Here is a 25498-nt window from a genome sequence, read left to right as displayed (position 1 = left end):
AACACTTGGAAAATGGTTTAATGATGTTTACAACAAAAGAGAACTGTACATTTACAGTAAAAGATTATCTTTATATGTGTATAAAAACAAAACAAACAAAAATACAGCAGACAAATGCATCAAAATCTACTATGTATCCTGATTCACATACTTAAAACTCCTACACAATCGTTCAGTTCTATGCCGCCATGACTGGAAGCCTTTTTTCTTCTTTTTTTGTTTTTTTTTTGTAGTCAAATCGGAGCAGTGTCCCTCATTGTTGTATTCCATGATGGAAACCAAAACTCTTCACATTCGAGTCCTGGAAAGTCAATTCGTATCAGACTGCAGACTAAGAAAAAGGGGAAATAAAATGGGGACACATTCCTTTAGATGAGCCCAAGCTTCCAACGTGAAATGTTTTACAGAATGTTTCTTGAGATACAGACAGAATATGTACATGGTTGGAGTTTTCAGCTTGTTTTTTTCTCTTTCTCTCCTTGTTGAAAGCCATGGTCACTTGGGCTGTGAACTGATAAATCACACATGTAACACACCCAAAAACATACAAAAATACTATATCTTTAACCTACCAAGAGTAAGACAGTTCTGCAATTAGTTCCATGCTGTGACAGGAAAAAGAGATTACAACAAACAAACGAGAAACAGACGCTTTTCACGCAAGTTTTTCTCAGAAATATACCAAAATATACATCTAAGCTTTGGAATTACTGAGGCTAGGACTAAAGCCAGTGCTGGGTTTGTCTCTTAATACACATGCTGCAGGGTGGAAGGGAGAGAAAACATAGAGACACACAGGACAGAAAGATATCTTTGGTATCTGCATTTGTCAAAAGTTAAATATTTGGATTTTTGCTTTGGGATAGCGCTTGTGAGGTCCTTACAGCCTCACTTGGAGTAAAGCATTAAACAAAGTGTCACTGAAGCCCGTCGGTCAGAAGCTCTGAGCCGGAGGGACACAGTCCATGCAGAGAGAAGGACCATGATGCATAGTGTCACAGCTGATCAGAGTCTGTAGTGAAGAGACGATGTCAGAGGAGGGACGACAAGGAGAGGAGAAGGGGACAGCAGTGAGTTTTAACAACCGCAGGATTTGTATTCCTGGAGACAACAGGGTTTATGTCCTGGGACTACAGTGTACGGATGACCAGGAGGAGACAGACACACTGAGAGAGGCAGGAACAGCATTTTAACCACAGTCCTTGAGAGAGAAACAGTGGAGGAGAGGGACGAGGAGAAGGGAGGACATCCTAGCAACAGCGCTCGAGACAGACAGACGAACATACAGAGTCCTGAGCAGGTACAGTGTGCACAGGATGAACCCTCAGTGTGTATTAACAAACACCACCCAGCCACCACCACATGGGTTTGGTGTCTGTCGGAGAAGCCCGCTCAGCTCCTGCTCCACTCCCTCCGATCCCCGCCCACAGGCACTAGAACCGCCGCACCCAAAGGACGCCCGAGTGTTTCCAGGCCAGACGCACATTCACATGCAGTAAAAAGCAAAGTGTTTCCAGGACGGCTGGGCTGGGAGCGTGCAGCCGGGGTGTGATGCTGAGCAGTGAGGCGGGGATGGGCGAGAGCTGCGTGTCGCTCGTATACAATCAAGTTAGAAGTCTTTGGTTAATGTTGGTACCACAGGAAAACGCGAGCGGGCTGCGACAGCGCACTGTCATGTGGGAAGACACGCACATACCTGTACCTGGTCAGAGCAAAACACACAAATAAAAGGAAAAAAAAAAGATTGTCAAACTTAAACGAGTGTTCAGACATGTGGGGGCAACAAATAACCTCTGTTCCATCCAAAAATTCATCACCATAACTGAAAGAAAACAGCAGACATTCTGGGATGTATTCTGTCTCCCTCTGCTGGCAGCTTTTTCCACAACCCCTCTCTAAGTACAGGTATGAGCAGGCTTCTCCACTGACACTAGTTTGTGTATTTTCATATTTTTTCTGATTTTTTTAAAACATTTTTCTTATTTCTTAAGTAGATTAATGCAGGTTTCACTCAGTCTTGAGTTAGAAATGAGGTATAAAACAGCTCCTTTTGCCTTACTGGTGCTCCACGCATCCTTTGTCCACATTAAAATCCAGCAAACCAGTGTGGCGGGTCAACAAAGCAGAACTCTACCCACGGCTGATCCACTGGAGCATCTACTGGAACTGTAGCATGAACAGCTAGAGTCAAGTAGACGGTTCAGAAAAGCATAGGTCGACCACAAACTGGAGTTTTACCAAAACAAACCAAAAGCTGGCTTGGCAACGGCTTCCTTGAAGCCTGTAGTTAAATCAGTAGAGAACCTCCGTCCAGACAACAACTACAATAAGCACTCTCCTGTCTCACCCTTAAAAAGAAAAAAAATCACTCTCAACACCCGCTGGAAGATGGGAAAATGCACCATAATGGTCTGCAGACTGCCCTCCCTATTCTTTCATTATCAGATACACAGACACACACACGCACACACACACGCACACACACACACACACACACACACACACACACACACACACACACACACACACACACACACACACACACACACACACACACACACACACACACACACACACACACACACACACACACACACACACCTGCTGGAATTATTAGTAAAGCTTTCCTCACAGGTATCCCACCTGTCTGAGCCACACCTAAAAGCATCGGTAGCAACGGAACCATCCCATGCTCCAAAATGCCCAAAGTACACTATACTGTTTGAGTGAAAACAATGCTCCAGGTGAGCTCAAACACACACACACACACACACACACACACACACACAGAACAACAATGCTACAATGCTCATGTCTTCTACGTAACAATAAGGCATAAATGATAATGTTAATCTTTTTATCAAACTAAGAAAGCCAGTGATCTTGCCCTCTCAAACTATACAAAACAATTAAAGGCATAAAGTAATTTAATAAAAAACTAACTAATGATTGTTAAAGACAGCACAGCAAATCAAGTCCACAACGACTCAACCAAAAACACCACAAAATAAAATATCTATGAAAGGATTAAGATCAGATGGCCTGAAGGGGCTCTTCCCGCTGAAAAGGCCTCGACAGACACGGAGTCGGCGAGTCGCTCTCGGGTTTATCTCGGACTTTTTGGTCTTGAAAGTTAAAAAACAAAAAAACCAAAGATTCAGGGGAGAATTTCTTTTCGAGTAAGGATGACAATCACTACATTCAGTCTTGATAACATACTGGTTCAAATATAAAATATGAATATCTTACAAGTGTTTATATATATATTTATATGTATAGAATTAAGAAAAGATCGTTTCTCTAATTCTTAAGTCTTTCCTCAGATAAATATTTCAGTAACATCCTATAGTGCCAACGGCTACTGGTTCATTTCGCTATCAAACGTTCAACTCTTCAGTAACTGGAACAGACTGAGTTCTTCAGGCAACCAGAAGCCCACCAAGCTGCAAAGAGAAAGGCTTTTACTTTGGCAAGAAGGATCTCAAAATAATATTCAAACCTGGAAATACCCCATAAATAGTAGTACTAGAAAATAGCAGTAGTAGGTTGTCCTTTAATGTACGGTTCCTATGTACGGTTCATCAGCCAGACGGTACTTCTACATTCTGAATGCTCTATACACAGAAACGCCTACAGGTGAACCTTATGTTGTTGCTGCTGAGGTATATTCAGTCAAAAATAATTCAACAGAAAAGAAGTACAGAGAGGATAACATGGACAAATTTCACTGCTTACAGTCTCAATGATTTAATAATCACTGGGTTAATTCATTTAGTCATTTTGAAGCAGAACAATGCTACTTTTGTGTGGAGTTAGCTCAATGTGGAGCACAGAACGGGACTTATCCCACCACGTGTTGCCTAAGATAGTTCTGGCAGGTTTTAAACTAGTCCACAGACAGATTTGGGGAGCGGCATATCGTTTCCCAACATGCTGGTTCAAAATGGTGGCTGAGAGGAGGTGAAGAGTGACGATCACATCATTTACACTCCCAACTACAGGAGCCTAATTTCACAGGATGTAGTCATAAAGCTATTAGAAAGCATGCAGACCTCGACAGCTCAACTCCACCAGGAGCTTCAGCAGCAGGTTGTTAAAGCTAAGTTTCTGTGATCCTTATCCAGCAGCACCAAATCAGGAAAGAAGGGGGGACTGACCGAAGTGGAAGAGGATAAAAATAATTTGAGGAAAGTAGAGATCGCGGCAACTTGTGTGCTCAGACAGGCACAGCAACTGTTGAGGAAAACCACTTTGGTTCAAGCTGTTGTTTTATGGCTGAATATTAGCACAAAACCAAAAAACAGACCCTTTCCATAATGCTTCAGAAAAGTCCAGAACTGCTACCAAAACAGGTTAGAAAGAAAACAAGCCATCAAATGGCTCACAGAAAACCAGATTAAGAATCAGGGGCGCTGCCCCAGCAGTAAAAAAAAATGATATTAAAGAGAAAATCAAAGCACTTTCTCATGCTCCAACCCACTAATACCTCCTTTTTGGTCAGTTGTGCTGCCAATTGAAAATTGAGCTATGAGACACTTGGTCAAATTAAAAAAAAACATGTAATCTTTGGAAAATGATCATCATAATATTGCATTTCTATATTCTGTTGACAATGAAGAGAGATTCTGTACTCATAAATATATTGACTAGACTAAGCTACACCGACTACACACAGCAATTATTTTAACAAATATTTTTGGTATATCTTAAAGTACGTAAGCCAGTCAAGCGGCTGCAGACAAAAGAATTTCATTCCTCCCAAAACAGGCAGACTGCAGCTCATCAATCCAGTTTTTTGGTACAGATACTGTGCACAAGTAGATATGACGGTACTACTGTTAAAAAAGAAACAAAAAACACAACACAATAACCCCAGCTAGCCAGTGACCACGGCCCATGACTAGTCCTCCCAAACACAGACTGCAGAGCCTTGTGAGCTTTCAGCGTCTGCCTGAATCTTGAAAACACATGCAGACATCTACTTTCTACCTCCAAATCCAAACATAATGTACAGTTTTCCAACGGATCACAAGCCAAAACAAAACACCCCTTAATCAGATGCAGGACTGCATGTCTGCAGCTCACTTTAAAGCTCTCAATGTAATGTTTTCAGTCATTTTCTGTCAGTGTCTATAATCCACATCTAGACTGTCATTTTACAGAAGCCCGGCAGCTACGTCGTCACCACAGCAAAATGTAAAACTCAGTGTTTCCAGAAGAGAGACTCAGAGAGACACACCTGGTCCCTCTGACCCTTAAAGCAATGATAACCTTTATATCGGCCACTTATTACTTGCTTTTAAAGCCTTATAACCACGATTAAAAAGTGATAGTTAAATCTTAATATTAGACTTGAAAAGTTCTGAAAATGTCAAAAAATATAGACAGCAAAGATAAAAGAAGAAAAAGTCTCTACAATATCTTGATATGATTTACGTCAAAGCCTGTCCTATAAACTCGAAAGATAATTAAAAGGAGGGCAACACACAAACCCCCATTAGTGATGATGAACAGTGTGAAATTAGTAGTAAATCAGTTAAGTTTGAATGTTAACGACGAAAGTTCTTGTTTTTGGTTAGAAGTGTTTCAGAGAAAATTCTGACCTGGAAATAGAAGGCTATATGTACAAAATGTGAACAGCTTGAGGGTGCCGAGGATATTTTCCTCCTGGACACTTGTCAAGGTTCATGAGGACTGGCAGGCCAACAACAGCGTCCAGCTGGCAACTGTTTGTGAGAAAACATCCAAGAATCATAAAGAAAAAAGACAGGAAAAAAACTAATAAAAAACTGAAGGAGCAACCTTTTGTGAGGTTGTTTTGTTTTTGGTGGCAGCAGAAGGATTAAATAATGGTAGATACAATGGGAAGAAAGTGGGGTGGTTAGTGAAGCACAGAGCTTTCATCAAACAGCCACCCAGTTCCCTACATGGTGTGATAAGGAGTAGTGCCCGACGTAAGAAACAGGGTGCTAGAATTCAGGATGCAGCCTGACTGGCTTCACTGGGCCTTGGAGGCAGTAGTAATGGTCGAGGCTTGCACAGGCACAGCAGCCGTGGTGGCTTGATGATGAGCATCGGTGGTGACCTGGAGCCCCCCCGCCCCGGCCGACACCAGGCTCACCGGGTTGCTGGTGAGCAGCGACAGGTTCTGGGGGTTCAGGAAGAGCGGCGTGGTCACCAGGTTGGGCGTGTTGCCAGCAGAGGTGTTGGCGAACAGGAAGTTCCCGCCGTCCAGAGAAGTGATGGGGATGGTGCCGCTGGATGCCAGAGCTGAGGAGGAGAAGAAGGAGTCGGTGCATTTGCAGGGTTTCTGCAGAAATCAGCCAGTCACATTTAATGCTTTTTAATGCCATTTTAATGCTAGACTGTAAAAACTTTAATGCCGTGAACTCAACAAATTACACAGGTTTGTTTTTCTGTAAAAGATGATTTTTATATGAAAACTGTCCCTACATTTCACTGTTTCTGAATCCAGAAACCATCCCTGACCACCAACGGGCTGCAGTCGTTCTCTGAATTCCATGTTTTCTTGCCATTTTTGCTGGAATTTGCATTTCCCCATTTCTCCTCCACTTTCCAAACACGCAGTTTTTGGCAACTGGACCCGACCGGCCGGAAGAATTATCGCAATGCTTCCGCATGTTTACGCAAATGCACATATCTGACGAATCGCAGTCTATAATTATATATTACTGTATCATTATGATCAAACATTTTCCTTGAAAACGCCAGAAAATAATTTTAATGCCACTGAGAATCAAATGTAATGATTTTTAATGGCAATTAAGGCCTTAATTTTCGCAAAATCAATTTAATGACTATTAATGCTTTTTAATGCCCTGCAGAAACCCTGATTTGGAAACGGAAGACAGTAAAAATCAGTTTCAGTGTACAGAAGAACAAACCTGCTCTATGAGGAAAAACCAGATGTAGAAAATGTGTAGTCTAACTAGAGGAATTCTCTTTCAGCAGCAAGTTTTTCTATCATCAAAGCTTATTAGCAGGGTCATTTTTTTTTGTCTGCAGAAGCAATTTTCTCACAGTAGGATTAAACCTTGTGGGCGTGGCCTGAAATACTTTCCATTATTATGCAAATACATTATTATTATCTCTTGAGTCAATGTTTGCTTTCATTGTACAAATTATAGGTTATATTAATGACCTAATGATGGGTTTTCATTTACTTTTTTAAAATCGTTTATGTACTCGGCTGTTTCGTTTATTGATCCATTAAATCATCCGTTTCCACCAGTGGTCCTGCATGTCTCCTGGTTGTCAGCCAGTATAACGCCGAGAAGAATCGGTATGAATATATACCAATCCAAAACCTTAATTTTAGTATTTGTGCTATTTTACAATAAATTATTGTTGAAGTTGTCAGTTTGTGCTGCATTTCTTTTCTCCTCGCTTTATGTCACACCCTCAACAACTACATAATATTTTTAATTAACCCTTTACAGATAGCCATTTCTATTGAATTTGGTTCACTTTGGACCCATGTTGTGTATCAAATGGTTAAACAAGGTTATTATTTGTAACTTTCAGCACTGAGCTAACAATAAAATCATTGACAGAACACTCTCATACCAAAACAAAACAGTCAACATAAAAATAATATATGGCAAATTAAAAATGGTGACGGCTTCATACCACGCAACTCGCTACGAAGCTAAACAAATATTAGCACACTAAGTATTGAGTGTACCTTGAATGGTAGCCAGGGTACTGTTGCTCATGAGGGCAGGACTCAGCGCACTGCCGAGGGCACCAGGAGCCAGACTGAGGAGGGCACCCCTGGACACAGACAAGATCATTTAGATCCACACCGAGATCTGACACCTGAGCAACGAGCTGCACAGAAGCAATAATCAGAGGCTGTGTTCAGACATACTAACCCCGGAGTGAACTGGGAGGACGCCATCAGCCCTGGGTTGAGTCCTGCAGCAGCAGCCATAGCCGCAAAGCTGGCGCTGGTGGGCAGCTGGGTGGCGTTCTGCAGCGCTGCAGACAGACCCGGAGCAGCCACCATCACCTGGCCCGTCCCTAGAGTGGTAGCTATGGATGATGGAGCCTGGGTGACGACAGTTTGTGCCAGAGTGCCGGGCTTGCTCTCTGTGCTTGTGGACTGAATAGTGGTCGGGGATGGACTTAAAGATGGAGAGCTGGTTGCTGTGGTAACCACGGGTGCAGTGGAGATGACGGATGCAGTGTTTGTGGCGCCACCTGTCGTGCCTCGTTGGAAAGAACACCAAATGGAAATTAGCCAAAAATCAGTGTTTCCTCTACATTCATTTAGGGGCGGCTGGCTGCCATTCCTAGATCCTAGCCACCACTCCTTCAAATGTCTTTTTTAATTAATTTTTTTCTTAATTGTGGCTAATACTCCACCACCACGTCTCCACCTTCACAGCAGAGTCCTGCACTGTGTCAGGTACTCACGAGTACTAAGGTAACTACAGATCTGTCTCAGTATCTACTCTCTGATACGTCGGGTTAATACAACGTTAATTATTTCTTGAAAGTGACGTCACGTCCAGCATCCAGGCAGCAGGTCAGAGAGTCAGAGGAGTGACGTCTTGGAAAATAGCGACTTATCGGAGAAAAGTTATTAGCTGAAGATAACTCATAATATATTTTACAAGTTAAACAGACATTCTCTAAATATTGATGTCCAGCTAACGCTACGTAGCATATCGGTAGCTTCAGTTAATTAGACCCGGTGCCAACTCAGTGTTGCTAATGTGAGTAAACTACTGATAGCATTAAGCTAGTATCTACACCATGACGTAACTGCTGACTGAATTTCCAGATGAGCTTGTTCAAATATTTTTTATTTTTACATTCAGCATTTAAAAAGCTATTTTCAACTTTCCATTCAACAAATAGGTTGTATAAGTAAAATCTGCAGTCGAGTGTCATTTGTTTACGTCGCCACGGCTCCTGGGGAGCCTACCGCTGCTGCTGAAAAAAATCCTAGAAGAAACACTGCGTAAATTCAATCATTTTTTGCAACTGAACACCTTTACTAAGGCAGACAGTGACGCAGACACACACCTGTGAAAGACAAACTGGAGACGCTGGTGCTGGTGAGAGGCATCACTGGGTTTACAGTCAGAGTGGTGGGTGTGTTAATAGTTGGACTGCTCACAAGGCTCGCTGTGCTGGCCACCTGGGCAACACAAGAACATGGATTAGATGTGTTCACAGACACTTAGCTAGAGCTACAAACACACTATGATGAACCATCTGATATTGCAGCTGAGCAAAAAGAAAAAATAATAAGCACTTAAAGAACAAATACCAACTGTTGTGACATAAACCTTCAAACAGAAATGGAAAAAACAGATATTCAACAACACACAAAGAATCCCTTCAGTGTCAGTCATTACCAAAGGGCTGCTGGGGGTGAAGATGGTTTTGATGGGGGTGCTGCCTCCTCCAGTGCTGCCACTGCTGGGGGGGTTAATCCTCTTCTCTTTCTGTCGACGATTGCAGAACCAGACCCGAATCACCTCCTTCTCCATGTTGAGCTGGTCAGCGATCATGGTGATCTCTTCAGAGGTAGGTTTTTGGTTCTGCTTGAAGAGGGCAAAGAAGCCAGGGATTCCCTGTCAGCACTGAGGTGACTACTGGACTGTCAGATAATATCTATCATGGGTGGGCACTAACTACGAATTAAACAAAAAGCAAAACTTCATTTCTGTGGTAAAATCCAAATTGTTAACTTCGGGAATATGAGTTCCTCACCTCCAGAAAGCTCTTTTCTAAGGCCACTCGAATGTTGGTCTCAATACTGGTCCTTTTCTTCCGTCTGCGGTTGATGCCCTCCATGCCCATGCCCGGGGAGCCCAGGGCACTGGGGCTCGACAGGGCCTGGTCAGACGTCAGGTTCTCTGCACAAACAGCAGCGACACAAAGGAAGGGAAGGGAGGTAAAGACAACGTACATACTGTAAAGATACACAACCCACCCTCTGCTCATATCTCAAAAACAAGTCCATATGTGAGACAACAAAAGGCCTGATCGTTGAACCATTCAGGTGGGTTCAGGGACAAACCTGCATCATTGAGCCACTTCTCCAGCAATGGCTTGAGTTTGCACATGTTCTTAAAGCTCAGATTCAAGGCCTCAAAGCGAGAGATGGTAGTTTGGCTGAAGTCGTTTCCATACAGCTTCCCCATGGCCAAGCCAACGTCCCCCTGAGACAGAGCAGCAATGGCAGGGAAATATGAATAATGTCAAAGATTAAGCAAGTGTAATTTGACCTGCTGGCGAGACTCACCTATGAGCTATTTATAATATATACTGTACACAAGCATCCATCAATTGCAAATCCAACTATTATGGAATGTATAAGGATCAATCAATCCCACACACACCTGCGTAAATCCCAGTTTGATACGTCTCTGTTTGAAAGTCTTGGCAAACTGCTCCAGCTCCTCCAGATCACTGGGCTCCTCCAGAGTTGGTGTGTCCAGTCGTTTGGGTGGCGTCTGACTGTGGGGCAGGGACTGAATCGGGGTGGTTGCTGTTGTGCGGGTTGGAGTTGCAGGCTGGAGACAGCAGAAATATACACAACTGTTAATGCTTCTAAGGCCAAGAGGCGTCTACAGAGAGGAATTAAAAAATTGGAACAAATCTAAAAAAAAATGTTTAAAAAACACATCAAGCAAGTCTGTAAAAGTTATCTTTTTGATTAGATTTTTGTCAAATGCCATGATTACAGCTGAGGAAGTGTTTGAAAGCGCTGCCTGCATCATTACCGACCTGAGTTGCGAGGGTGATGCTTGGTTGAGTCGGCAGGAGGTTAGCTTGGCTTTGAGGTAGTTGATTTAGACTCTGGGCTTGCAAGATGCCTGAGGAGTGAAAAAGGGTAAAAAAGAAAGTTTCACTAAAAATCCAACGATTGGAATACATCTCTCCTCTTCAGTCTGTCTACAAACCAAATGCTGCAGAGTGTTTTACTCACCCTGCTGGGCCGGCGCTGTCTGTGAGATGATGAACTGAGCGGACAGTGGCGTGGCGATTGGATGGCCAGGTTGAACCAGAACAATCTGCGGCAGACTTAGATTCTGCTGTTGGAGCTGCTGCAAGAAAAAAACAACCATCATTACAGTCATGCAGCTGTTTGCACTGCACACCCACCTAAATTACATTACACAGCACTGTAACCATGAACCCACATGACCCAAGTTCACCTTTCCAACCGACTTGGTCCAAACTTGTATGGAAATCAAACCAATAAGATACAGAACAGCTAATGCTGAATTAGAATGTTTGTAAATTTGTCTTCTCTAAAACCAAACCCCATTCCTGAGCTACCTCGCTGAAGTTCAGCTCCATTTTTTATTTAGTTTTATTTATAACATAAAGACATAACATCCGATATCTCAGATCTCAGGGTACTTCACCTAGTAATGTTAAATCTCTGCAATATCATTTTACAGAAAGAAACCCAACAGCACTTGGCAACAGTTTGCCTCCAGAAAGACAGTTTCAAATACTCTGGCGGCCTGTATTCTATTTGGAAATTAATATCAGTTATATGTCGCTCTACAACAGACTTTAGTCTATTTGGAACAATTAATAAAATTCAGTATGTTCTTAAATGCAGTTTTATTTTGATTCTAATAAAAAGTGGTTTATGCAACACCAAAACTTTCCAAATACTGGAGATATTTTTAGTGTCAATAATAGTATGAATAATAATCATCACTATAATACACATATTCAAATGTTTTTGAACATTTTTAGTCAGTTGTTAGCTTTTTTCGATTTGAAAATACTTAATCAAGCTGAAATGACAGATCCTGCAAACTAACTAATAAACAGAGTTTCAGTGTCTAAATGATGTAGTTGGTTTCATTTACATTTTTAGAGCTGCTCTATTAAAACATTTTTCAGGATTTGCAGAAACTGTGGTGCGTGGGTGAGGGTCTTACAGGGGCGATGTGGATGGGCTGGGACAGGGGTAGCTGGGTGATGGGCGTGGCTGCCGAGGCTGAGATGCTGGCCCCGGTGGTGCTGCTCTGCTGGCTGGCTGAATGCTGCACGGCTGCAGCCAGGAGCTGAGCCTGGGCCTGCTGCAGCAACAGCTGCTGCTGCGCTGGGGTCAGAGTCAGCTGGAGAGACATGGACACACAGGAAGATGGGAAAACAGACATAGAAGGTCAGCAAGGTCTATCTCACAGAAGGAGAAACAGAGACACAGAGAACGCAGGACACGGTGACACACTGAAATCTAAAGATCAGTCATTCTGATTGGTCTGTGTTGCCACGACAGTCTAATTGTGATTTTGATACCCATGCACAGTTTGATCACAGTGACTGCAGTGGAATATAACAACATAAACAACACTTTTGCATAATATTATCCACGACAGTCTCGGCAGATTGGTTGGAGATCTGTTTTGATTAAGTACCACAAGTAAGACACTTCAGTTACTCTTCTCTTGGTCTAATTTTATCAACAACAGGTTGACTGGATTGTTCAAAGCATTTGCCAACAATTGTTTCAATGGCCACTCCAGTTCACTCCTCTATTTATTCCAGTTTCTCTTGTTTGCACACACCTTTACAAATGATATTGAACTGTACTTCCATTTCATGTCAAAGCACTGACTGTTTGAATGTAAATTTACCTACTGAATTTAACTTTTCACAAAGGTATCAATGTAATATTTAGACTTTGGCTATCATGGCAACACAAATATGGGTTCTTCACAGTCAGGTGGAAAGAAGACTCATGCAGCTGAGCCAGGCACAAGTGCAAATGAGCATGTTGATGTCAAGTTTAAACTTCAAATCACATGCACTGGAAACTTTCACTCCCGTGTAGCACAGCAGCAGCCACATTCAACCGTCTGGTCTTCTCGACGACAGTACGGCCTCAGGGCGAACATGGACATGGAAATGGATATGTGTCATGTGACTGGCCAGAGTGTACAGACTATGTCCAAACATGTCCTCCACTTTCTGTCGTGGAGGAAGTTGTACATAGACTAACAACCACAGGGATGAACAGGCACACAGGCAGCTTTAACCACAGAATCAGGGCAAGCCATCAGTTTACTAGCCAGTCCTTCAGCCAGGGTTGATCGTGTTGATGTGTCACCCCGGGATATATGGCAACGATCAGATTTAACTCCAAGCAATGAGGCCACTTACTCCAGCAATCTGTCCCCCGGCCAACATTAGCTGGGTTTGAGGCAATACACTCTGCTGGACGGAGTCTTCTGACTTAGACTAGTGGAGGTGAAGCAGAGAGGGGTGGGGCTTAGAGGAGATCTTCCTACAGGTATATCTGTGTCTTCATTTCATATAATAGTGGTTATCATGAAAATAAAAGCAATGTGCTAAATGTCTGAATCAAAAGCAGTTAAAATGGATATTTCATTCAGAAATGAAAATAACACTCAAACATCAAACTGAAAACACAAAGAAACGTCTCATTTCTGTGCTACCTGAGCGGCTCTCAGAATGAGCCTTTAGTCTTTAGGCAGCGACAAGAATTTGAATGAAAAAGAAGCCATAAAGTGGGTATTTAAAATGTGCTGCAGTCTTCAGAGACAAGGAAAGTGAAGTGAAGGGAGGGGGGAGTTGAGATGCTAATTAAAATAACTGTTATGCAGTGCATGTAAATTCTGCATAGATTTGCATATTCTCGGCCATCTGTTTCCGAGCAACCACAGAGCAGCTAATTAGCATACAGGGTTGATTAATCTGCCTTGTTGCCAGGCGACACTGGGAGAGCCTGGCTCATTTAAATGAACTCTTTCTGCTTGTGCATATTTGAGTGGCGATGAGCATACCCCTGTTCAAACTTCAGACTTCATTTTTTTTGCAAAGCTACTAAACAACCACGTCAGTACACAAAAACATTAACCGCTAGACATCTGCTCCTTTGACAAAAACAGGAAAACAAGAGGTTACTCGAGGTAAAGTGTGTGATGCTGTGCACATGTGTGTAATGTGGTACCTGTTGGAGGAGGGCTTGTGCATGTGCATTAGTGATTGCACTTGTGGTTGGCACCATCTGCCTCTGAAAGTCCAATCCATTGATTTGGATTCCTGAGGACAGAAATACAGGTCATGAAACAGTTCAAAGATGTTTTCAGGATGGTTTAACTGGCAGCAGACTCTGTGTTGTTATTAACACCAAAAGGAGGAACATAATACTGAAATCGGAGTGGAAACAGACTTGAGAAAAACAGTTTTCGGGTGCAAGGAAAAACATATTTCCAAAATTGGCAGCATATGTAACAGCTGCATAAACCTGTCAAATGCAGGCTGGTGAATCATCACAGAATTAATTTTTCAAATTACGAGCTTAGAGGCACACAGTATCATCAACAATATTAACTTATTTCTCATTAGACACACAAGAGGAATATAAAGATGTGCAATGAATCTACAATGTTCACTCTGAGTTTGATCCTTTACAACACAGAATCACTGAAGCATTGAGACACAACAAAATAGTCTAATATTCAATAGGCACAAGTGCTCGGTGAGGTGAACACAGAGAGGACTGCTCGCAAAGATTTTGGAAAGCTGCCATCTCTTTTTTCAAAACGAGTTAATAAAAAGGTGGACAGCAGAGTGGTTCTTCTGATTTGTGCTGCAAAAATGCTGAAAGAATTGTTGGCTAAAAATTTGAAACCTGTTGAATGAGGAGGTAAAACTCAACACATCTGGATTTCAGCCTGGCAAAAAGAAAAAAGAAAAAAAGAAAGCTGGAGGTCACTCACCGGTGTTCCCGTCATCACTTTCCATTGCACATTTAGTAGTAGTTTCTGACTGATTATTCACTTTAATATCTGAAAAAGCCAGACAGAGACACAGTGAGACACACTCACACCCACTGCCGCTAAGACATCACAACCCTGCCTCAACTCATTTTTATCTAAAAATCCCACAATCGCATGACATTCCTCTTCTGCAATAGCATTTCAGTCACATTCACCTCTGAAAGCAGCGAACAGCTTTACCAAACAAAACTAATAACCATACAGTCACTGGCAGTCAGATAAAACAGCCCTGATGTAGCACAAACACAAAAATAATCCATAAAGACACCAAACGACGACAAAACCCAGCTGAGCTCCATCACAGCCTCATTAAAAACTCACCCACTCCTGCTCCACCTACGTTTTCCAGCATGGTTGCTGAACCTATCGAGTAAAATCACCCCGGCCGGGCAAACCCGCCAACAAGGCGTCCGGCACTCTCTTCCTCCTCCCACTCCACTCTCCAGTGGTCAGCAGAAGGTTCAATGCAACCAGAGTAACACAGCAGACACAGTGTCCAGCACACGGTTCACTGAGCAGCACTGGGATACTGGGAAAGCCAACAGAGTTTAGGCAAACAGCTCTCCTGCCTCTCTCTGCTCTCTCTTTTCTTTTCTTAGAGCTCTGCCCCTTTCTCTTTTACTGTGCCTACTCTCCCTCTCTCTCTCTCTCTCGTGTGCCAAGATCGTCTGTACTTCTGAAAAAGTTCAACCTCTCCCTCTCTTGCTGGAATGAAACAAACGACAAGTGCAGCTGGCGGCCTCCTCCAGCTCCGCCACCCCCCCTTTCCCAGCTCTATAATGAAGCATAATCAGTATTCAGCTGATTAAAGCCGTATGCAAATCTGCCCCAGCCTCGTTAGCAATGCAAGGCTTTGAAGTCCTGCGAGCAACGCATTTCACACCGGGCTCTGAAAGCTTTCTGCATAATTTAAATCCTATAAATATTTATCAGCTCATTAGCATATTAATTGGATGGCTTTTGGAGGACGATAAAAAACAGGGGAATAAGGACGACAGAGAGAAGGGGAAAAAAGTGCTCAAACTAGCACTTGGCGCAGCGCAGGGAGGGGAGGCGGCAGCACAAGACCAATTACTGAGCGAGTGCAGGCCTAAAAAGTAATTAGCTAAGAGCAGGTAAAGGGCTGAAGATATCCCAGAATGCAGTGTGAGGTCCGTCAGCGGTGGTCTGAGCATGTTAGCAAGGCAGACTGCATTAACAGAGCATCTATGCCTGCTTGTTCTGGACATCTCCAGGAGTCATGGAGACCCACCGACGGGGGGGGGGGGGGGGGGGGGGTCTGGGTGAGAGTGGGAGGGGGACGCGCTCAATTGGAAATAAATAACTCCACATTAATCCACCACAAGCCTGTCATTACTGCTGGACTCCCTGTGGCTAAAGCATTCCACAGCCAGCGACTACAGAAAGTGGGTGGCGGGCTGCTGCCATCTATGTTTATGAAGTGTTTGGGGATTAGCATATTTAGATTGGCTTTACATTCCATTAGTATTTCATTTTGGGGGCCCTTTTAAATTCATTTATTTTAATAAAGCAGGGAAACAGGCTGGCTATGGGGCTGTACAGGTGTCCAGTGAATCAGAGGGTGGAATGCAGGGCCCTACTGTGGTCTGCTGGGGAAACGGCTTACCGGCTAAATCCACAACTGCTCCAGGCTAAAGTTCTAATCAACTTTTTCACTTATCCCACTCCATATCTTCACTTATCTAATGAAAGGCATTTACATAGTAGATGACCGACTCAAACAACGCCAAGAGGGCCTGACGACATTAACGTACTGAAAAACCAACAGACCTTTGTCAGCGGCATGACATGCAAATCTTCAGTCAACTAGTAGTCAGCAGCTGTAAACTGCAAACAAGCAGAGATCCTACACCGTTGGCTACCAAGCTGCAAATGCAAAAGTCAGGTTTCTATAATGTACACTTCATAGTATAGTAAAAGTAAGAAAGAATTTTCTCAATTAATCATTTGGTCACAATTTCCTGAAGCCTGAAATGACAAAACAGCCAACAATTTAACCCTCCTGTTGTCTTCATTTATGGGCACCAAAAAATATTGTTTCCTTGTCTGAAAAAATCCAAAAATTCAGCAAAAGAATTCCCCAAATTTCTGAAAATTTGCAAAACCTTCAGGAAGAAAATTCCAATAATTCCTTAAACGCTTCCCTTAAAAGTTTTATTTTAAAAAAAAAATCCCCCAAATTTGGCAAGAAAATTCTTGCAAATATTTTCAAAAAATGAGTAAAAGTCTTCCAAAAGAATCCTAAAAATATCTAACGTGATTCCACATATATCAGTAAAACTTCTAATATTTTCTTTAAGAACATTCAGAAAAAAAAAAAATCAACCAAAATCCAGCGAAATTCGCTGGATTTTGGTTGATTTTTTTCTGAATGTTCTTAACATTTTTAACATTTCTTTTTTTCCACCAAAAAATGTTCAAAGATCTCCCAAAAATGTTAAAAATGTGGACATCAGAAGTTTCACTATGAAAATATATTTTTTTCCACATTTTCAAACTTTAAATCGGGTCAATTTTGACCCACAGGACGACACGAGGATTAATAACACCCACGTCAGAAGATGAAACCAAACTGATACTTTGGTATTTCTCTTTATTCAGTAGCTACTACCACTTAGAGTAACTTCTCATTTTGCTTTTAGTTATCCATTACTACTCCTCTGCCGGTGTTTTACCTTGTAGATGGTAGTCAATGTCTGATAAGATAAGATAAGATAAGATAAGAAGAGATAAGATAAGCTTTATTGATCCCAAAGTGGGGAAAGTTCACCGTTACAGCAGCTCCAAAATATGAAGGCAGCGCAGGAACAGAGAAGAAAAAAAAACAACATTATATACAGATGATTTTTTTTTAAAAAATACTATGTAGAAGACTACATAGAAGAGGATGAGGTATCAGTTATTGCACATAAGCAGATGGATGCATGTGTCAATTGAGGGGAAAAGTGCAGCAGTAAACAGTACACAGTGAAGTTTGTAATGTAGCCTTGTACAGTCTGACTGATGCTGGAATAAAGGACCTGCGGAAACGCTCTTTCTTACTTAGAGTGGAACAGTCTGTTGCTGAAGACGCTTCTTAACCCTCCTGTCGTCCTGTGGGTTAAATTAACCCGATTTAAAGTTTGAAAATGTGGAAAAAATATGTTTTCACAGTAAAACTTATGATGTCCACATTTTCAACGTTTTTGGGAAATCTTTGAACATTTTTGGTGGAAAAAAAGAAATGCTAAAAATGAAAAAAAAATCAACCAAAACCCAGCGAAATTCGCTGGATTTTGGTTGATTTTTTTTCTGAATGTTCATAAAGAAAATATTAGAAGTTTTACTGATATATATGGAATCACTTTAGATATTTTTAGGATTTTTTTGGAAGATTTTTACTCAGTTTTTGAAAATATTTACAAGAATTTTCTTGCAAAATTTGGGGGATTTTTTTAAAAATAAAACTTTGAAGGGAAATTTTTAAGGAATTATTGGAATTTTCTTCCTGAAGGTTTTGCAAGTTTTCAAAAAAAATGAGGAATTTTTTGTCTGAAATTTTGAATTTTTTTCAGACAAGGAAACAGTATTTTTTGGTGCCTGTAAATGAAGACAACAGGAGAGTAGTTCAGTCTGATGCAGACGCTAGGAGGTGTTTCTGATGATAGAAGACAGTTTGGCCAGAGCCCTCCTCTCTCCCACAGACTTGTATTTATACTTTAAGATTTTATTTCCACTTAGTTACAAATATGGAAATGTATATTAACTACAAGTATTCACATTTGACATACCTGCCCTAGAAAAAAAATCAACACTGCATCTACACAACAGCTTCTAGTTTTGGTATAAAAAGTCTGAAAGAGGTCATCGTAACTCAGTGTGCCAAGAGGTCAGGAAATTAGTCTCGTCTTCATGCAACCAAATGAGAAAACAAAGGAGAAGTGAATGCAAAGGCCGTTATCAGCTTTGCACTCCGACACATGTACAGTTACTCGGTTGAACGGTTTGCAAAACCTTGCTGTGGAACAATGCACTGAACAAATATCCTGCCAAGAGAATTTTAAATAGGTATCTCATTAGCGCTGTAATATGGAAAGGCTGGCTGAATATTGCAGAGCCGTTAATGTGAGCGGAGAGATTCAACATGAGACAGACCAAAACTTAATTAGCACATCCACATTCAGCTCTACTACATATAGTCTCCATCTAAAAAACACAGACTACATCAAGACCACTCTTCCACATCTGGATCAGCCTCAGCGCCTTGCACACTTTGGATATAGCCACAACAGATAATTTAATTTAAAGCAGTTAATACCTTAAAGCTTCCTGGTTTTGTGCGGCATCAACATGAATATCCAAACAATTTAAAATAGCTTTTAATATCAGTGTATTAAACCGAGCAACAGAGTGGAAACTAACACTGGACTGAGCCCACAGATGAGAAAACTACCAGGTTGCAGTTTAATTTGATGAGCAGTAATGGGGCTAACACCACTGTAAGATTCTGTGGAATTTCTCCTGGGTGGTCATTAATCGACTGTCTATAGGCTAGGTGGAAAATTCAATCTAACCAAATTAAAGTGAAGCTTCTCAGGGAAAGCAAGGAGGAATATTCAGCTGCTTCCAATAAGCACATGCAGAGGTTTGCTCTCATGATTCCCTTATTAAATACTGCACACATATACATTCACAAACTGGGACAATAATAGGTGCATTGCCTTCTGGTCAGGCATGCAACAGCAAAATACTACACTATTCTTCAGATTATTTACCGTTTATCAACAGCTGAGTCCACACACTCAACATTTACAGCTACGTAGTTCAAATAAGGCACATTATCACAACCGCAGAATATTTCTGATTAATTGGAATATTCTCCTTTGTTTTCACCATGTGCACACCCTGTTTGTATATATTTAAAAGCTGTAATGAAATGCCTGCAAACATTGAGCAGTGATCTTAATTATGCCAGACATGTGACAGTCATCACAAACAACACAGTATCTTTCGCAACAACTTGTAGGTCATCCACACATAAGCCACTTTATCTACTTTTCTGGAAAGCCCCCGTTCTGTTGATTATCACTTGCACATCTTACACTATCTTGGATCCTTATTTTCACCTACTAGTGTTTGTCAAAACAGGTTTTACATCCTTTTCCAATGGCTTAGAGTTTAGAGTCTGACATAATGTGGCAGGGTAGTGTAAAATATCTGCTTTACCTTGCTGTGTTCATAATATGGCATCTTGCTTTGCATTGTTCAGCCAGGAAGGACACACTTCACCTAAGAATCACCAGAAACAAGCAGCTGTAGTCATGAGGACACCATACAGCTCTTATTACTTCTGATTTTCTTCCTCCACCTTGGAAAAGCTTGTCTGACTGAAGCATTCATGGAGACTTCTCAGTACTTTGAGACGGCATGTCCTGAATTTATTACTGCAAATGATGCATTATTCATAACAACTGTGTTTACATTGATGAATATTCATGATGGAACTACAAGGCTGGAATGAGGGTGGAACTGTAAAACTGATTAAATGAGAAAAGTAGCCTAAGTGTGAAGAAAACAGAATTATTTCTCATGTGTTATTTAAGTAGCCCAGTTTAATAAGCCAGTTATTTTTTTACATAAGTGCGCCTATTTCCAGACAGTTAAAAAACTGCCGGCAAATTGAATAAAAACTTTAGAATCTAACATTAAGGAGTATTAATTTAAAAAAAAAACTTGCTGCCTAAACCTGAAAACAAAGGACATCATTCACATATCAAGGACTATCACATATCACAAAATTGCCAGTAACGTGATACTACCACTGCTGTGGGCAAAACTGCCATACAAATGTACAAAATTAACATATTTACATCACAAGGAATGCAATCTGCATTACATATTTAACCCTCCTGTCGTCCTTCGGGTCAAATTGACCCATTTCAAAGTTTGAAAATGTGGAAGAAAAATAATTTTCACAGTGAAAACATTTTCAACATTTTTGGGAATTTTTTGAACTTTTTTGTGGGAAAAAAAAAGAATTGTAAAAAAAAAAAAAAAAGTTTCTTGAACATTCAGAAAAAAAAATCAACCAAAATCCAGAGAAATTCGCTGGATTTTGGTATTTTTTTCCAAATGTTCTTATAGAAAATATTAGAAATTTTACTGATATATATGTAATCACTTTAGATATTTTATGTTTTTCTGAAGATTTTTATAAAATTTTTGAAAATATTTACAATTTTTATTTATTTATTCATTTTATTTCTTGCCAAATTTGGGGATTTTTTTTTTAAATAAAACTTTCAAATGAAGCTTTTATGGAATTTTTGGAATTTCCTTCCTCGAGATTTTGCAGGGCTTTTTTTTTTTTATAAATTTGGGGATTTTTTTTTTTTTTTGCTGAATTTCTTTTTCAGAGAAGGGAACAATATTTTTTTTGGTGCCCATAAATGAAGACAACAGGAGGGTTAAACAGATCAAGCTACAAGGAGTGCAAAGACCACTCCATCGTAAACCTCAAACCGGTGTGTTTCTGAACAAAGTTCCACCTGATCTGTCACATGGGAGCCTCTTATGGTAAAGATTCAAGGGTATTTATTGTTATTGCATTTCTGCAAAGAAATTTTGTTGGCACTTCCAAAAAAACCCCAAAAACAACATAGTATAACAAACAACAAACAGCTGTACAAACAAGTATTTTATATATATATATATATATATATATATATATATATATATATATATATATATATATATATATATATACATATATATATGGGCTGGGCGATAAATCGATTTTATCGATTAATTCGAGTTTGTACTTAATGTCGATTTGTTTTAATGAAAATCGATTTTCTCATCAACATCCGCCACCAACGCCTTCCCGCTGGGCTTCCGTAGTTCAGAGTGAGCGCCCCCCTCCCCCCCACGCTTGATACACAAACAACATGGCGGCGAGCGGCGCAGATCTAAAGGCGCGTGTCCACTAGATGCTATTTTCCCACACGGCAACGCACCACATCTGAAAATCACACGGACGGCGGGTGGTCACTAGCTGACCACAACATGGTCACATGACAGCACTGACCAACAGCAGGCCGCTACGTGGTCACATGACCGAGCTTTCAGCTGGACAGTCCTGCAGACAAATCGGACAAACACAGCGGCTCGGCCGCAAACTTTCCCTTTTATTTCAAAAACACGTCACCAAAAAGTATTTCTGAAAGCATTTGCGGCAAGAAATAATCTGTGCAGCAGCTGAATCTGTCCTTGTTTTAGGTCACCGACGCCTAGTTTAGAAGTTTGAGGACAGTTTCACGATGCGTGGGATCTCCGCACGCCGCATCTAATTTGCATAAAGTAGAACAGTGGTTCTCAACCTGGGGTCCGCTTTGTCTGCTCTGAGGCTGTGATGTTATAAAAAATAGATTTTTACATTCTGGATAAAATCAGAGTAACAGACTCGCTGTGTCATCACAAGTCTACTTATAAAACATTTTAAAAACACATTTATTTGTTTTTTCTTAAGGTTGGCTCTAGTTAATCTAGATTCATTAGTTTGTGTTACAGTTAGAAAATTACTGATGGAAACGGTGTCTGAAAAATGCAAAACGGGTGAAGATTCATCAGTACCTAAAAACTCCGGCTATATTCGAGAGTTACCTTAAATTTGGTTTTATTAAAGGACAAGACAGAATTATGTTATTTGTAGTGAAATGCTCGCAAATGACAGCATGAAACCAGCGAATTACGGCGACGTCAGGAAATAAAACACAGTTCGGTAAAGTCGGAAAGACGTTCACAAATTCGGACTTCCGGCATCAATAACATTAAATATACGTTGTCTAAACATAAACGATGCCTCTTTTCCATCGTTGTAAGGTAGACAATATGCTACAAGCCCAGTTTAATCAAAAGTAGCTGCAGAAATAACATTGGTGTCTATGAGCAGCCGGCTGTGTGACGAGTGAACAGTGACCGTCTGCAAAATGCAAAACCGCTGCAAACAGCGAAGAGACACAAATATTCAACAAATTTACTGCAGCCAGCAACTGACTCCTGCTGCTCATACTACAACTCTTGGTTTGATATTAAATATTTTTTCTTCATATTTTTAAGGATTTTTTTTTATTTAAAAAAAAAACAATCACTTAACTCTTATGCATTGTAGTGTCAACAAATTTATTGCAGCCATAAACTCTCTCCTCCTCGTCATAGTACAACTCTTGAACTCTTGGTTTGATATAAAATATTTTTTTGTAGTTTTAGGGAATTTTCTATTAATAATACAATTCAATAACTTCCCTCTTATGTTTTGTAGTGTACTTATGTGGTGGTGGTGGTGGTGGGTGGGGCTGGGGTGCAGCTTATAGGAGGGGCTCCAAGCCACACAGGTTGGGAACCACTGAAGTAGAAGTCAGTCTACTTTATGCAAATAAGCTGCAGCCCTCTCCAGGTAAACACACCGGATCACAGCGGGAAATGCACCGCAACCGGACCAGCATGCCACATGCAGCGCATTTCCAGCTGCGATCCGGTGTGTTTACCTGGACAGGGCTGCAGCTTATTTGCATAGAGTAGACTGGACTCCAGGGTGCTGAGAATAGGTAGTCAGTTTAAAAAAAAAAAAAAAAAAAAAATCGGATAAATCGTGAATCGGGATTTTTTGTGAAAAAATCTGAGATTTTTTCTTTAGGCCATATCGCCCAGCCCTAATATATATATATATATATATATATATATATATATATATATATATATATATATATATATATATATATATATATATATAAAAGTAAATAGAACAAGTATTTTAAAAAGTGTAGTAGTGCAATGAGGTGCAACGCCAGCTTTAAAGTGTCTGATGTAAGTATAATGCTCAGTATGAAATGGTTATTGCACATTAAAATGATTATTGTCCATTAGTGAGTCTGTTTGAGAGCAGGGGGTGGGGGGGTAAGAGATACCTGCCTATGGGGTAAAACTTTAACTGTAAAAAGATTCCTGAGGAGAAAACAAACCCCTCTAAATGGAAAACCTAACTACACGGAGTACAAAGGATGCCATCAAGCTGTGTCTTGTCCAGCCATGGAGCAGGCGGGGTGAAAAATAAGAATGCCCTGTCTGTCATTACTGTGGCCTTCCGGAAGTGGGCCTCACCAGCCCTCCCTGTGCCTGGAGGGGAAACACAGGTACAACCTCTAGATTCAACTGAGGCTTAACTCCTGCAAACAAAGGAAGGCATGACTCGAGCAAGTTTACAAACTGTACCATGGTAAGCAACGAGAAGCTGCGCGACTGGATTATATATTGTAATGAGATGGGCTAGCAGTTTACTCCCACTTTATGCAAAAAAAAATTAAGTGTTCCAGCCCAACTTCAATCAACTTTAACACAGATCAGACACACAAACACTAAAGGCTTCAGCTGCTAAACAACAATCACATCTGTATTCCGGCTACAAAGTTAGTTAGTTAGTGAGGTGCTCCAGCTAGGCGACTCTGGAGGAAATTAAAGTCAGATTTTGTTCCTCGGTGTGCGTCCTGATAAACCGCTGTCGTGTTAAACATGCATTCGTCGTGCTTCTCCGGAATATGCTGAACTCCGCACTCCGGGCCGCATGAATAACACAACAGGCAGCCGAGGCTCCGCTGGCCGAGCACAAAAGGCTGAGCTCCGCTATAAAACCAGCTCCAGTCACACCGAGCCCACACCGTCTGTTTTAACAGAAAGCCCCGTTTGTCTCCGTGTCGGTTAGTTCTCCCCCTCTCAGAAACAAACAGCACTGGAAGAGGAGAAACAGCCACCAGCCGCTGGCTCGGCTAGTCAGAAATGAATATGCAAACCCGCTCCAAAAGCCTCGGTGGCATCAACACAAAGCCCGGCTAGCAGAGGCTAACGCTAGCCGCTAGCTGCCTCTTTTCTAGCAAACTGCGGTCAAGAAATATCTAAATGTGTCGCTTATGAGCCGGAGCCACGACGGCGATTACTAATAAAATATGCTAAATGGTGTTTGTCGACAGAGGTATGAATATGTAGCGGCGTACAGCTCGTCTAATCACACAAAGGGGGGAGGCTCGTTTCACCGCATTAGCTTGTTTCCTCCTCTGTCAAACTACAACATTACAGGCTAGCTGAGAGTAAAAACAGCCGCCACCGTCCTCATCTGCTAGTCAGTCTGGCTTTCATCAGCATCCCGGTATCATAAATTGTGAGTAATGCGGTTTGAATATGAGTATGAATATGTAAAATGCTGTAATCATTACCTGCTCCTGAACTCTCATCTTGACTCGCTGCTCCTCCGTCCGCCATTTTGAATATTTAACCCGAAATCCCAGCCCTGCTGCCTCACGCACACACTAAACACACAGTAAACACACACACTAAACACACAGTAAACACACACACTACACACACACTTACAATAAATACACACACATACAAATTAAATACACACACACGAAATCCCAGCCCTGCTGCCTCACGCACACACTAAACACACTAAACACATACTACACACACACTACACGCACACTCACAATAAATACACACACATACAAATTAAATACACACACACATACATAATAAATACACACACATACACACACACACACCTACACAATAAATACACACACACACACCTACACGATAAATACACACACACACACTTATACAATAAATACACACAC

At 41.2% G+C, this 25498-nt stretch overlaps 1 protein-coding gene across 12 annotated transcripts; it reads right to left on the bottom strand.

Annotated features, from left to right (window-relative positions):
- Window positions 1-25151, bottom strand: pou2f1b (POU class 2 homeobox 1b). 12 transcript variants are annotated; one of them, XM_023265929.3, is made up of 15 exons: window positions 25076-25151; window positions 14751-14819; window positions 13979-14070; window positions 13168-13245; window positions 11943-12122; window positions 10970-11087; window positions 10768-10856; window positions 10380-10553; window positions 10058-10199; window positions 9748-9893; window positions 9390-9578; window positions 9055-9169; window positions 7896-8232; window positions 7706-7794; window positions 1-6270 (listed from the first exon to the last, which is right to left on the bottom strand). In XM_023265929.3, the coding sequence occupies exons 1-15, from the start codon at window positions 25119-25121 to the stop codon at window positions 5999-6001; spliced, it is 2136 nt and encodes a 711-aa protein (XP_023121697.1). In that variant the 5' UTR covers window positions 25122-25151; the 3' UTR covers window positions 1-5998. The 12 variants fall into 12 exon arrangements, with proteins under 12 accessions (XP_023121697.1, XP_023121706.1, XP_054871343.1 ...); XM_023265938.3 differs by having other exon boundaries at window positions 9390-9575; XM_055015368.1 differs by having other exon boundaries at window positions 9748-9903; window positions 10059-10199.
- Window positions 25152-25498: the final 347 nt, after the last annotated feature.

The sequence above is a fragment of the Amphiprion ocellaris genome, chromosome 11 (assembly GCF_022539595.1).
Source record: "Amphiprion ocellaris isolate individual 3 ecotype Okinawa chromosome 11, ASM2253959v1, whole genome shotgun sequence".
Classification (NCBI taxonomy): Eukaryota; Metazoa; Chordata; class Actinopteri; family Pomacentridae; genus Amphiprion; species Amphiprion ocellaris.
Note: the sequence above shows the minus strand (reverse complement) of the source record. Positions and strands in the feature narration are given on the sequence as shown.